At 60.0% G+C, this 13065-nt stretch overlaps 2 protein-coding genes across 2 annotated transcripts in view; one reads left to right on the top strand and one right to left on the bottom strand.

The window, feature by feature from the left end:
• TMEM259 (transmembrane protein 259) overlaps positions 1-659 on the bottom strand; it is an 8676-nt gene extending 8017 nt beyond the window's left edge. Inside the window, exon 1 of the mRNA XM_004688934.2 lies at positions 642-659. Within this exon, the coding sequence (XP_004688991.1) occupies positions 642-659 (18 nt within the window). The remainder of the gene's footprint in view (positions 1-641) is intronic.
• A 5116-nt stretch (positions 660-5775) lies between these two features.
• Positions 5776-13014, top strand: CNN2 (calponin 2). Its single transcript, XM_004689396.2, has 7 exons — positions 5776-5876; positions 9414-9535; positions 10027-10093; positions 10195-10332; positions 11318-11434; positions 11536-11682; positions 12125-13014. The coding sequence occupies exons 1-7, from the start codon at positions 5814-5816 to the stop codon at positions 12389-12391; spliced, it is 921 nt and encodes a 306-aa protein (XP_004689453.1). The 5' UTR covers positions 5776-5813; the 3' UTR covers positions 12392-13014.
• The last annotated feature ends 51 nt before the right edge of the window (positions 13015-13065 follow it).

Here is a 13065-nt window from a genome sequence, read left to right as displayed (position 1 = left end):
GCCGCGGCCGCCCCCGGCCGCCCCGCCCCCGGCCTGGTTCCCTGACTCGCGGAAGCCGAGGGTGTGAGGTTGCGTCTTGAGCGACTATTTTGCATATTTCTTCCCACAAGCCCTCGCGGCCACGAGCCGCCAAATAGCGCTCTCTCTGAGGTGTTAGATATTATTAAATATACGAAAACGAAATGACAAGGTTGTTTTACAGGCTATACGGCACGATAGAGAATAAGGTCAACTGTTATATAAGTTGACCTAACTGTAAAATAATTTGTATGGTGGCCTATAAGTACCTTCGCGGAAGGCCACACTTTCGTGTTTGCTTCGGCAGCACATATACTAAAATTGGAACGATACAGAGAAGATTAGCATGGCCCCTGCGCAAGGATGACACGCAAATTCGTGAAGCGTTCCATATTTTGTTGCCTGCAGCTGTGCTAGTGTGAGCCCCTGACTTCGCCTTAGCCCCTGCTTGCCTGTCCCACAGGAACATAGTTGCCCACACCTGAGCGAGCATGTGCCCTCTGAGCCCACCCCCCTGGCGACACCCGCCGCGCTTTGCGTTGAGTGCGTCAGACGACATGGCCCCCACTCCACACCTGCTCCCTGGTCTGCCCTCACGGAAACAGGTGAGCACCTGCGCGCACCTGCGCACCGTGGGCCATCGCGGAAGGGCGGCAGTGCACAGGCCTCCAAAAGCCTCAGGGGCGTGCACCTGGCCCTGGGACAGCTCACGGCCCCGCCCCCACTGGGACCTGTGCCTACGCGCAGACGCGCACCCTGCACGGTCCCCCCCGTCCCGGCGCTGCCCGCCACCTCTGCGTCGTATATTCCGGCCTTCAGCGTTGGATCTACCGGGCGCCTCCCAGGAAGTCACTTATGTTTGACTACAGCAGGGCACCCGTATGGGCCGCAGGGTGTCACCGGGAAGAACAAGGTTCAGGAAATGGGCTCGCAGCCCTGGGCTGGGCGCTCGGTGTCCGGGAGGCAGCAGTGGCCCCAGCAGGGGAGAGGTGACCAGCCGCTGCATGTCTGCACCGCTGGACGTGGCTGGCCCCCTCAGGGGCACCCAGGGGAGCTCTGAGAAAGAGCAGGCTGTGCAGTGCGGCCGTCTGTCCTGCTTGGCCTGGGTGGTCAGGGTGGGAGGAGACTTTGCAGCTATGATCTGGAGGTTGAGAGAATCTTCCAGACCTACCTGCCAGGCCCCATGATCCTGGGACCCCCACCCCTTAGTGACGCTCAGACTGACCCTGCTGTTCCAAGACCAGGAAGCCGACATCATTCTCTGCCTCTTCCATAAGGCGTGCTCTGGACGGGCCTTGGGTCGGTGTGCCCACCTGCCATCATCGTGGACACGCCCTAAAGTCAGCAGATGTCCCCGTGACCCGGGAGGAAGCCCAGTCTCTGGGCGAGGGGGAGGGACAGAGTGCCCTCCTGTGTCCAGCACGGCCAACATTGGGGCCCTCCTGAGCATGTGGCCACGGTGAGACGAGTGAATTGTCACCATGTGGCCCTGCCGGAGCAGGGCGGGTGGCGGCTGCCGTGCTACACGCTCAGCGCCGGGCTCCCACGTGACTTTCCCCGAGCACCCAATCCTGATCACCACCATCGGGGAAGAGGGGAAACAGGCAGGGGAGGGTCTCCACGGACCCCGAGTAACAGAGGACGCCCCGCTCCACTCGCGGGGACAGCCTGGGGAGGGCAGGCCGCTGGGCCGGCGCTGCTCAGGCGGCGGTGCTGTATCGGCTGTGCCGGCGGCCCAGGCAGGACGCTGCTAGGGCAGGCTGAGGGCCCAACGGGCATTCGGGCGGCTCGCAGAAGGCGGCTCTCGGCAGGGCTGGAAGGAGGTGGCGAAGGTGGCGTGGCTGGGAGGGGAGCAAGGGAAGACCCCAGCCTGAGTCACCAGGTGCCCCTCGAGAGGTTACGCCACTGTGGCTGCTTGCTGCTGTCCCTGCATCTCCTGCCCACGCACAGACGTGCCAGCAGGAAGTGGCAGGAAGAGCAAGGTGGACCCGCCGGTGCAAACCGAAAAGAAGAGCAATGGGGGGCATCCAAAGCCCCCCCGGGGGGCCAAAGGCTCTCACCCAGGATCCCAGCCTGAGGTCAGGCCTTGAGCTCCTGGGGTCCCACCCCGAGTGGGGTCATCTCACAGGTGCATAACTGGGAAGGGGCCGGGACACCCCATGGGCCACCTGCCCATGTCCCTCACTGTACTTCTACTCCTGTGCAGTCACCAACATCCCCAAGTTCTGACACCCCAGGTCAAGGTGCTGGGAGAGGGCCTCCCTGGTGGGGCCATGGGTCACAGTGGCTCTCCGCAGCCCCCGCAGCACGAGTTCGATCGCTTGCCAGGGAGGTGACCCCCAGGGCGCAGCAGACCTCTCCTGTCTCCCTGCTGCTCCCCTCGTTGATCGGCCTGTTCTGTTCCCCTCTCTGTCTCTGGTGAACCCTCTAACCCCCTGCACTTCTGGCCTGTACCCCAGTTCTTATGTGCATAAATGAATAAATCTTTAAAAAAAAAAAAAAGACTTAGGGCTTAGGGGCCATCTAAAACCCCAGGTTCTCCAGTCATGGCCCTCGTTCCAAAGGCCAGGTCCAGAGTACCTGGGTTGGTGCTCCTGGCCCCCAACCCTGTGAGCAGTCCGGGATGCAGCTGTGAGCGCCATGGGGTCAGGGCCGAGGGGAGCTGCAGGAGCCCAGATGGTTCTGCCAGAGTCCTGCAGGCTGAGGCCGAGATTCCTAAGACTTCAGCATGTGTTGACTCAAGACGCCCATATGGCCTTCTCACTGTGCCGGGCACTTGACACGTTAGCCCTTACAGCCGCTCCTGTGTCAACCTCTGAGGTACAGAGAGGGCAAGCAAACTCTAGGAAGTCACACAGCGAGTGGAGTCTGACTCTGAACCCCAGCGCCTTGGCAAGGGCGCGGTCACGGAACTTGAAGCACCAGGCGGCTCCCTGAGTTTGAAATCCTCAGGCCAGATTTCCGGAGTTGTAAGGGTCTAAGTTTAGGAGCCTCAGGATTTTGAGTTCCGGGATGTCCACCTCTAGATTTCTTGGGTTTGGGGAGACTGAAAGTCTTGGCAGAAGTCAGCATATTATCTTCTGCGAAAAGCCAAACAGTCACTATTTTCAGCTCTGCAGCCCGCACGCCTGAGAGTCTCCGGGAGACAAGGGCAGCCTCGCTGGGTCAAAGGGTGGCCCATCCCCTTGGCCTGGACCCTGGAATCTGAGTATGATGTGATTTCCACGGGGAGCAGGACAGCCCTCTTCCTTGGGTTCCTTTCACACACTTAAAAATGCAAAAAATTTAACTCCTGGGTCATAGCAAAAAAAAAAAAAAAAAAAACCAGACAAACCAGGAGGGCCATTGTCTGAATGGCCCCTGGGCTGGCGATAGCACTGTCCAGTGGGAACGCAAGACACACCGCTGGCGCGGTCTCAATTTTGGGCTGCCCTAGGGCCCGTGTTAAAAGAACTAAAAGAGAAGTTTTAGCAATATGTTTTACACAACCCCGCAGCTGGAGGCACGATCATTTCAACATGTCATCAGCACGAGAAAGCTCTCAGGAGGGATTTCACAGGGTTCTCTGGGCCAGGTCTTGGCAATCTGCTTGGCACCCCTCCCCGGGGGCATCTGGGGGCATCTCCCCCGGCCGCTGCCACCCCCGCACAGACCCACATCTACAGGCAGACGCCACAGGCCTACAACAAAGGGAAAAATGCACACATTTTCCAAATGTGTTTCAAATACACTCAGGTTAAAAAAAAAAACAAAAAACTACTGGCCCGGTTGCCATTTTTAACTTGAAATAGATTAATGCGCATCAAATAAATGAAACCTCACTTACTCAGCCGCGCCCGGCACACTTCAAGTAGCAGCGCCATGGGCCGGCGGCTACAGAGGCGGGCAGGGGGGCAGGGCCACCGAAGGCCACCGGCCAGCTCTGGTCAAGACGCCGTGACCAGCTGCCGCCCACAACCAAGTGCTCCTGGTAATATAAACACCTGGCACGTGTCCGCTTCCACGGGGGAGCCGGGCTCGGCCAGGCCGCTGGCTCAGAACAATCTGGACTCGTTCTACTTGTTTCTGTGGTGTAGCTACTGCCCAGCCTGCGGAACCCCAGTTCCTCCACCCGCTCCTGGCTCTCGGCCCGGCCCCCCATCTCCTGCTGCAGTGGCCGCGGAGGGATGGCCAGCCCCACAGCTCCCCCTGCCGGACAGTCGCCTAGAGACCCTGCTGGGTGAGGTCCGGCCCCTGAGACCGGGCTGTCCTGCCAGTAAACCTGCCCCGACGCCCAGGGTGGCCAGGGGGCTGTGGGCAGGTGCAGTTTCTCCGTCCTAGAGAGCCTCAGCTCACGACTGTACCCAGAAACCCCACTAATGGCCCCGCTGGACTAGCGGCGGGGTCTGGGCTGGGACAAGGAGAGCTGCCAGCCAAGGCCGAGCCGCAGGCTGGAGCCCTTAGCTCCATCTCTGCCTTCGCGTTCTGCCCTGCCCCACCCGCCAGGGACACCTTGGCCCAACTGCTCTCACAGCTCCCCTCCTGGATAACACAAGCTGCACGGTCTCGTTGTGACCCCCGTCTGGCCTCCATTTTGCAGGTGATGAAACTCAGACCGAGAGGGAAGGACCCACACAAGGCCACTCAAGAAGGAGACTCGGGGCCAACATGAAAGTGAAAACAGAAAAAGTAAACGGACACCCAGGCAGTGGGGCGTCAGGGAGGAGTGCTCCCGGGGCGTCAGGGAGGAGTGCTCCCTGGGCAGCCGCAGGGGGGTGCTCTGGAGCCGCCCAAGCAGGCCCTTGTCAAGTGTCTCAGACTCCTGCTCATGCTTCCGTCCCTTCTCCCACTTCTCTCCTGTGCAGCTTCTTTTATTCCACCCGGACGCCAGCCCCCGCCTTCTGAGCGACCGTGGGCACAGGCAGGTGTGTGTGCTCACCGACTTTCCGTGGTGGGGCAGGGCCAGAGGTGAGGTATCCTGGGGGCCAGCAGCAGGGAGCCCGGCGCGGGCCTTGGCCACGCCTGGACCTTGGCCACGCCTGGACTGTGATGCATGAATAGGTGTGGGGTGCATGAAGGCGCTACTGAGGGAGTGAGTTCATTTATTCTGTTCTTTGTTAATTTGTGGACCTGGTCCTCTGAGGACCCTGTTCCTGGCTCGGCTGGTCCCTGCCCCCTGGGCATCTCCTGGCTCTCCCTGATTCCATGCCCAGTGTCCATCCCTCCCCCCACTCCCCATCTTCCCTCAGCTTGGAATTCAAGGCCATATTTCACCCCCACCCCCCTGGCAGTCCCTGCAGGCTTTGCACGCTTCGCTTCGTTCTGCCAGGACCAGGACTCGTGCTGGACAGGCGAACTCCTCCTTAACTGGACAGGTGGCCTCCTCCTCTCCTCGGAAGCCTGGTTCTGGATTCCCTGCCCAGCTGGCACCTCTGGGGGCTGGGAGCTTAACTGGGAGGCACCTATAAATGGCAAAGGGGTCCCCACTCGTGCCCCAAGAGAACTGGGGTTTCATGCAACAATTCCTGCTCTCCCACGGGCGCGCGGAGGGGCAAACGGAAACGCAGCAAGGGCGCGTCCAGGCAGTCCCGACCCGGCCCGCCAGCCTCAGTTTCCCCGGGTGGGAGCAGGCGGCGCCTCCCCTCGGCGGGGCTGGGTGGCCGAGGGGCTCAGGAAGTGGCCGGCGCAGGAATCCGCGCTTCGCGGCCTTATAAGGACATGAGCGCTCCGGGCCAATCAGCGGCGGGGGCGGGGCGGCCGGGCCCCGACGGCCCCAGCCTGGCCGCGGTCTGCCGTCGCGCCGCGCCGCGCCGGCCATGAGCTCCACGCAGTTCAACAAGGGACCCTCCTACGGGCTTTCGGCCGAGGTGAAGAACCGGGTGAGTGAGGGGCGCGCCCGGTACCCCCTAACCGGGACCGTCGCACCCGGGACCTCGGGGGAGGGGGGGTGCGGAGCCCAGACAGGCTCCCTGACATCTGGAGGTGATGAGCTCTGACATCTGGAGAGCGACCCCTCTCCTCCTTGGGGGTCTCCCCAACGCGCCCCCAAATCTAGAGGAGCAGTGTGGGTTGAGACTTAGCAGCTCCCCCAACATCTTCCCCCAGCCCAGGCCTTGGGACCTCCACAGTCGAAGCGCCCCCTCCACCCCTTCCCCACTCCCCTTGGAGGCCCGAGGAGCCCCAGCAGTCCCCTCTGCACCCCCAGCCGCACTTCTGCTTTTAGGGCCACTTGGGGCAGAGAAGGGGGTGGTGCCCTACAGGAATTTCCCCACTTCTCTTACACCTGGGGGAGGTCACCAGGGGGAAGTTGGAGCTGGGGAGGGGCAGCTCCCGGCCACAGTCCCTTTGTCCCCACCTGACAAACTTGAAGGGGTAGCAGAGGGGCCCTCCAGACAAGTGGGGTCCCCTGAAATGACCCTCAATAACCTGGAAGTAGGGAGCCACTTCTTATTTAAGAAACCACAGTAGTTCTGGTTTGAAAGCAGAGAGGATGCCTGGGCAGGGTCAGTCAGTGGGGCCAGCCCCCTAGGGAAGGGGGCAGGGGCAGTGAGCCCCCCACCAGGCAGAGGTCCTCCGCCTGCCCAGCCTCGAGGCTCTCCACCTGGAGCTCTCCACCTGGCGGGTGTCGCCCCTGCCCACCTCCTGCCCCTCCCACCGACTGCTGGGAATGTGGTCCTGCAGCTGGCAGCAGCTGGGCTCCTGCCTGGGCACGTCTCGGGCATAGCCTGCCAGCCCCCGGCAGGTACCTGCCCACCGGCACCCTCAACACTGGGGAGAATTTCTGTGTCAGCTCCACGAGCACCTTGGTGAGCTTTTTGGAGTCTTCTGGGCTCCCGCCTGCTTGGCCGAGTGGGCTTGAGACCTGGGAGCCAGAAGATGGAGCAGGACCACTCAGTAAGCCCTGGACACCCCTTAAGGGCACTCCTCTCCGCTCTGACACAAATCCAGCGCCCGGACATTAGGGATCTCGCCCAGCACGGAGGGGCAGCAGACTCGCGGGCCACATGGCTTTCCTCGGGTCTGCGGCATCCTGCAGCCCACAGCCCACGCCCCCCGGCCTCCTGGGCAGTCAGGCCACACCCTGGGAGCGGCAGGAAGTGGATGAGGGCGCTGCACCTTAAGAGGGGGTGGGAGAGGACAGCTTCCTGAGATGCAGTGGCCTGGGGGCAGGTTGATGCCTGCCCAGCCGAGATGGTCAGATGGTCGATGGAGGGCTGGAGCAGGAGAGTGGGTGCAGCACCACCTGGTGTCAGGGCCCCTCTGGGGGGCCACACCCAGGTTGGAAACCAGCTTCCTGTGGCTTCCTGTGACCTGCTGCCCTGCTCCCCAACTGGCTGATGTCCAGTGCGACTCTCAGGGCCTGACCACAAGATCCCCATGCAGCTGGGTGGGGGTGGGGGAGGGAGCCTAGGTCGCTGGGAACAGCTGGTCCCAATTTAGCTGAGGAGGCAGGGCTGCATTCCTGACAGTTTGTGGTGAGGAGGAAAGTGCTGAAGGCCAGCTGGGGAGTGGGTGGGGGCTGGGTGGGGAGGAAGGAAGCCATTGCCACAGGACCCTGGCGCCCAGGACCCTGGCGGCCAGCCCCCAGGAGCCTTCAGGGATGGGCCCAGCCAGACAAGGCATGCCTGGCATCCAGACCAGCCTGCCCGCTTCAGGCTCAGCTGTGGGCACTCTACCCCCTTTCTTCCTCAGACTGGGCAAAGACTGCCCTGGGCAGGGCTGCTCCCTGTGCCGTGGGAACCCGGAGACGGAGCCCACGAGGGGTGGGTCAGAGGGGTGGGTCAGACGGATTGGGTTAGCAGGCCAGCCTCCATGCCTTTGTCTCCCCAGCTGGGGCTGCTCAGCCCCACTGGCAGGGGCTTGTCAGCAAACCCAGGAAGCACCATCCCCTGCCCCTCCCAGGAGACCCTGATGAAAACTATTCCAAACACAGATGGAGAAACTGAGGCCTGAGGGGAGACCTGTCCACAGTTACCTGGAAGTTGAGGGGGAAGCGGGGAGTAGGAACTGAAAGGCACCTTTGGGGTCTGTCCCATGGCGGGGGACAGGACCAGGAAGCTCGCGGAGCTCAGTCCTTTGCTGCTGTGCTGGTAGCTCAGGCTCTGCCCACCCCTGCCCCAGGAGCTGGCCAGGGGTTGACCTCACTGTTCACACACCTGCCTGGGTCTCCCTAACTTCTTGAAGTTCCCTGGACCCTAGCCGTGGTGACTTTCCCAGCTGGGTGCTGTGAGATGCTGCTGTGGATAGTGGACGTGTGTGCATGCACTGCTGGGCAGTGTGCACTGACCCTTTTATCCAGACACCCAGGGTTGCAGACAACTTGACGTCTCATGCAAGGAGACTGATCACGTAACAGGAAGTAGAGAAATAAGCAGAGTTGGGGAGAGGGTCCTGGATGTCCCCAAGCACCCATGTAGATCTTTGCTTTGAGCAAAGGGAGGGTCTTTATTGCCAGGTGGCTTCTTGAAGGAGGCGGCCTTCTAGCTAGGACCAGGTTGGAGGGAGGGACTCAGCCATGCAAGCATCCGGTCAGAAGTGACAGCAAAGGCCCCACCCAAGGCAGCAATTGTGATGGGGGTTCAAGAAACAGTAAGCCAAACGTGGAATGCCACCTGTCCCAGCAATTCCACTCCACCCCAAAGATTTCAAAATAGGTGTTCTAATGAAACTAGTCCACATATTTCTAGGAGCATGAGCTACAGCACCCAAAAAGGTGGAAACAACCTGTGTGCCCATGATCTGATGAACAGATACACACAACACGTCTACTCACACACTGGAATATCACTTAGCCACCAAGAGGGCAGTGCTGACGGTCACTATCCTGAAGACGTGACATTTTCAGGGAGAAAAGCAGACACAAGGGCACAGTGTGAGTCCACTGATGTGCAGTGTCCAGAACAGGCACAGCCACAGAGGCAAGGAGTGAGTTTGTGGTGCCAGAGTCTGGGGGTGGCCGCTGATGGGGATGGGGGTCCTTTTAAGGCGAAGGAATTTTCTAGAATTAGACAGTGTGATGGTTTCTACAACACTGAATGTACTAAAAACCACCACATTGTGTGATTTAAAATGACAAATGTTGGATGCGTTTCACAAGAATTTAAAGGAAAACAACAGAAGACAGTATTTGAGCAGGGAGAGCACAGATGAGCAAACATGGGGGGCCTTGTCGACCATCCCCTGCGTGGGGGGCCGACACCATTGGAAGTAGGTTAGAGTCAGCACTTACCAGTGTGAGACGAGTGTGTCTTTGTGGCCAGGTACTTTGTGCCTGTGGGTGCCCTGCTCACAGAAAGGTGCACTTGGGCGTTTGGGGACATCCAGGGCTCTCCATCAGATCACCACCCTTGTCCCTTCAGAGCTTCAGGGGTGCGTGCTGGGTGTTCTCATCTTGCCTGCACCCTCTGCTCCTTCAGCTCCTGTCCAAATATGACCCTCAGAAGGAGGCAGAGCTCCGCAGCTGGATTGAGGGGCTCACAGGCCTCTCCATCGGCCCCGACTTCCAGAGAGGCCTGAAGGATGGAATTATCTTATGCACGTGAGTGTGTATTGGCCCACGCTCAGCACCCTGATTGTTCTTCACAACCAGATGTTTGACGCTTACTTGCTTTTCCCTTCACGGGTCTTGGGTCTCTCTCTTTCCTTTTTCTTGTCATATCGCCTTGTCTGGGTCCCTAGTAGCGAGTATCTCGGGAGGGCCGCTAAACTCTGGAGCCTTTCTTTGTTGCATCCTAGTCTGCAATATTTCAAACATTCCTTGGTCTGCCCTTTAAAATGTTAATGGAAATCTCCATGTTCACGCTCCTGAACCAGTGGTTCTGGGTTATACCCCCAACACAGGTGTCACTCTTTAGTATCTTTGGTGGTGAAGGTTAACATTACAAGAGGGGAAACAGGCCCAGAGGGAAGTAGTGAGGTTGCCTGAGAAGGCGTAAACATGGCCGAGATGAGAATTACTCTCGGGTGTCTGAGGTTCTCCTGTATTAATGGAGCTCCTGGTTCCCCCCACCCCATGTGACCCCTTCCCAGACTCATGAATAAGCTGCAGCCCGGCTCAGTCCCCAAGATCAACCGCTCCATGCAGAATTGGCACCAGGTGAGGGACTGGCAGGGTGGAGCCAGGGTGGGACCGGGAGACCTGTCTGACAGATGCGCAGGCCAAGGTCCACTCACAGTGTTTCTGCTGTCCCCTCCCAGCTGGAAAACCTGTCCAACTTCATCAAGGCCATGGTTAGCTATGGCATGAACCCTGTGGACCTCTTCGAGGCCAATGACCTGTTTGAGAGCGGGAACATGACACAGGTGCAGGTGTCTCTTCTCGCCCTTGCTGGGAAGGTAAGGCTAGAGAGACAGCAGTCTGCTCAGAATCACCCTGCAAGGTGGACACAGGTTTCAGATGCTTCGCGCTCATTCCTTCGCAGAAACTTCAGAGGGCCCCCACACAGCCGCTTGATTCAATGCTGAGCAGACACAGTCTGCCAACCCTTTACATGCAGTGGGATGGAGGAAGCGGCCATGGACAACAATTTTGAAAGATTTATCTATTTATGCATACAGAATTGGGGTACAGGACAGAGATGCAAAGGGGGAGAGGATTCACCAGAGACAGAGTGGGGAGCAGAGCAGGCAGATCTACTGAAATTCACTGCTGAGGGGCGCAGTGGGGAGACAGGAGAGGTCTGCTGCGCCTTGCCGGGGGAATCGAACGCATGCTGTTGTGGCTGCGATTGCTTCTCAGTGCTGTGCTTCAACCCCTTGCGCCACCAGGGAGGGCCCATATTAATGGACTTAATACTTCGTGCAGTTTTAGTGCAGCAAAATTGAGTGGAAGGTGCAGGAACACACCCCGGAATGTTACAATCTGTGGGCCTTCTGGACACACCCCTCAGTCCAGAGTTGGTATTAGGGTTCACTCTTCAGATAATTTTTTATAAGTTGAGAAAAGGGCCTTGAAGGAAAAGGAAGAACTAAGTGTTTATTTAATGATCCCAAAAAGAGACCCCTGTGGCTGCCACTTGGGAGGTGGAGGTGGGGAGAGCAGGGACGAAGAGCTGGAGGCAGGTGGCCAGGGGAGCGCTGCCGGCCGTGGCCTGGACAGGGGTCGGGTGGTAGGAAGTGGCAGGAGGTAGGTGCGGGACAGCAAGGATGCCCTGTGGAACTCGGCCCTGGGCACCGGGAAGGCCGGGCCGCCGATGCCGGAGAGGGCAGGGGGCCGTGTGCTGCCCCCCAGGGCACCTGGCAGCTGCAGCCCAGCCCACGCTCCCCCAGAGAGGCGCACCTGGGGCCTGGCTCCAGGGTCCCCACTGCTTCTCACCTCCAGGCCAAGACCAAGGGACTGCAGAGCGGCGTGGACATCGGGGTCAAGTACTCGGAGAAGCAGGAGCGGAACTTCGACGACGCCACCATGAAGGCGGGCCAGTGTGTCATTGGGCTCCAGGTAGGCCCCGGGCCCGCCCTGAGGGAGCTTGTCACTGCTGTCTCCGGGCCTGTCCAGCCCTGCCGTGGCGCGGCCTGCCCTCTCCTCCCACCTCCCCACAGATGGGCACTAACAAGTGTGCCAGCCAGTCGGGCATGACAGCTTATGGCACGAGAAGACACCTGTACGACCCCAAGAACCACATCCTGCCACCCATGGACCATTCAACCATCAGCCTTCAGATGGGGACCAACAAGTGTGCCAGCCAGGTGGGCCTGGCGGGGGCCCCACCCTGCCGCTGTCGCCCCAGAACCATCCATCTCGTCCCCACCCCCTTCAGGCCTCCCGCTGAAACCCCAGGGGGCTTCCCTCGCGGCTCCGACTGCGCGTCTGCCGAGCCCCCCCAGCTGCGGTCCCGCTGTTCTTTTCCCTCACGTTTGCCGAGGCCCGTCCCCCTCGGATAATTTTACATTCTGGGATTCTTGCTGGGGGGCTTCCAGGCTCAGGGACCGCTAGACCCAGACTCCTCTGGCTCAAAGGGGGGTCACTAGTACTGGAAATGGGGGTCGCGTGGCCAGAGAAGAGGGGGTGTCTAAGTGGGTTTGGAAGGTCCGTAGGCGGCCGCGTGGCGTGAGAGGGGCAGTGGTGCGGGGGCTTGTGGGGGCCCTGAGGCCTCCTTTGTCCCCTCCCTGATGTTGTCCCTGTCCTCAGGTGGGCATGACAGCTCCTGGGACCCGCCGGCACATCTATGACAACAAGCTGGGGACGGACAAGTGCGACAACTCCTCCATGTCCCTGCAGATGGGCTACACGCAGGGCGCCACCCAGAGCGGCCAGGTCTTTGGCCTGGGCCGGCAGATCTATGACCCCAAATACTGCCCACAAGGCCCCGTGGCCGACGGGGCCGCCGCCGAGTGCACAAGCCCAAGGGAGGCCCCCGAGTGCCCCGCCTACTGCCAGGAGGAGGCCGGCTACTGAGCCTGAGCCTCCTGTGGGCCTGGCTGGGTTTCTCTCCCCACGTCACCACCCCAGCTGAGTTTTCAGGTTTTTCCTCTTGTTCTCCTACATGTCCTAGTGCTGCCAGCCAGTAGATGCCCAGCAGGCTCTGGGTGGAGGAGTCGATGGACGGTTAAGAAACCCGGGTCTCAAGTGATTCCTATATTGCTTTCTCCACTCTTTCCTTTTCTCTGCTCATCACTCTGTGGTTTCTGTACCCATGGAAGTTACAGGCAGTTTTAAAGTAAAAACAAGGACCCCTCCTCCCGGAAGAAAGGGCTGAGGGTTGTGGAGGAGGCAGGAGGGAAGGAAGACCCCTGGATAGGGCAGGCCACAGCACTGACAGACCTTCATGTCTTTAGAGTGAGCTTCCCCACTGTCCCCAACCCTAGCCCGTCCCAGGGACCCACTGGCCAGACTGATGCCACAATGGAGTTCTGAGTAGTTGAGGCAAAGCCATACCCCCCCCTCCCCCACTCCCCTTCCAGGGACTGCACAGGGACCCACTGGAGGCCGGCCAGGGCCCCAGCCCCAACTGCATCGCGAGAAAATGTGAAATAGCAACTATGGACCAAAGGCAATAAAAACTTTGTATGAAAATAAGGTGCAGGGGAAAGTTGGCCTCCGCTGGCGGGGTGACTTGTGATCTCTCCTGG

The sequence above is a fragment of the Condylura cristata genome, unplaced genomic scaffold, assembly GCF_000260355.1.
Source record: "Condylura cristata isolate star-nosed mole 26May11 unplaced genomic scaffold, ConCri1.0 scaffold00025, whole genome shotgun sequence".
Taxonomy (NCBI): Eukaryota; Metazoa; Chordata; class Mammalia; order Eulipotyphla; family Talpidae; genus Condylura; species Condylura cristata.
Note: the sequence above shows the minus strand (reverse complement) of the source record. Positions and strands in the feature narration are given on the sequence as shown.

Coding starts and splice junctions, on each gene's coding strand:
- CNN2 (XM_004689396.2), top strand. CDS start 5,814: ATGAGCTCCACGCAGTTCAACAAGGGACCCTCCTACGGGCTTTCGGCC. Junction 10,333..11,317: donor TTCTCGCCCTTGCTGGGAAG/GTAAGGCTAGAG, acceptor TCTCACCTCCAG/GCCAAGACCAAGGGACTGCA. Junction 11,435..11,535: donor AGTGTGTCATTGGGCTCCAG/GTAGGCCCCGGG, acceptor ACCTCCCCACAG/ATGGGCACTAACAAGTGTGC.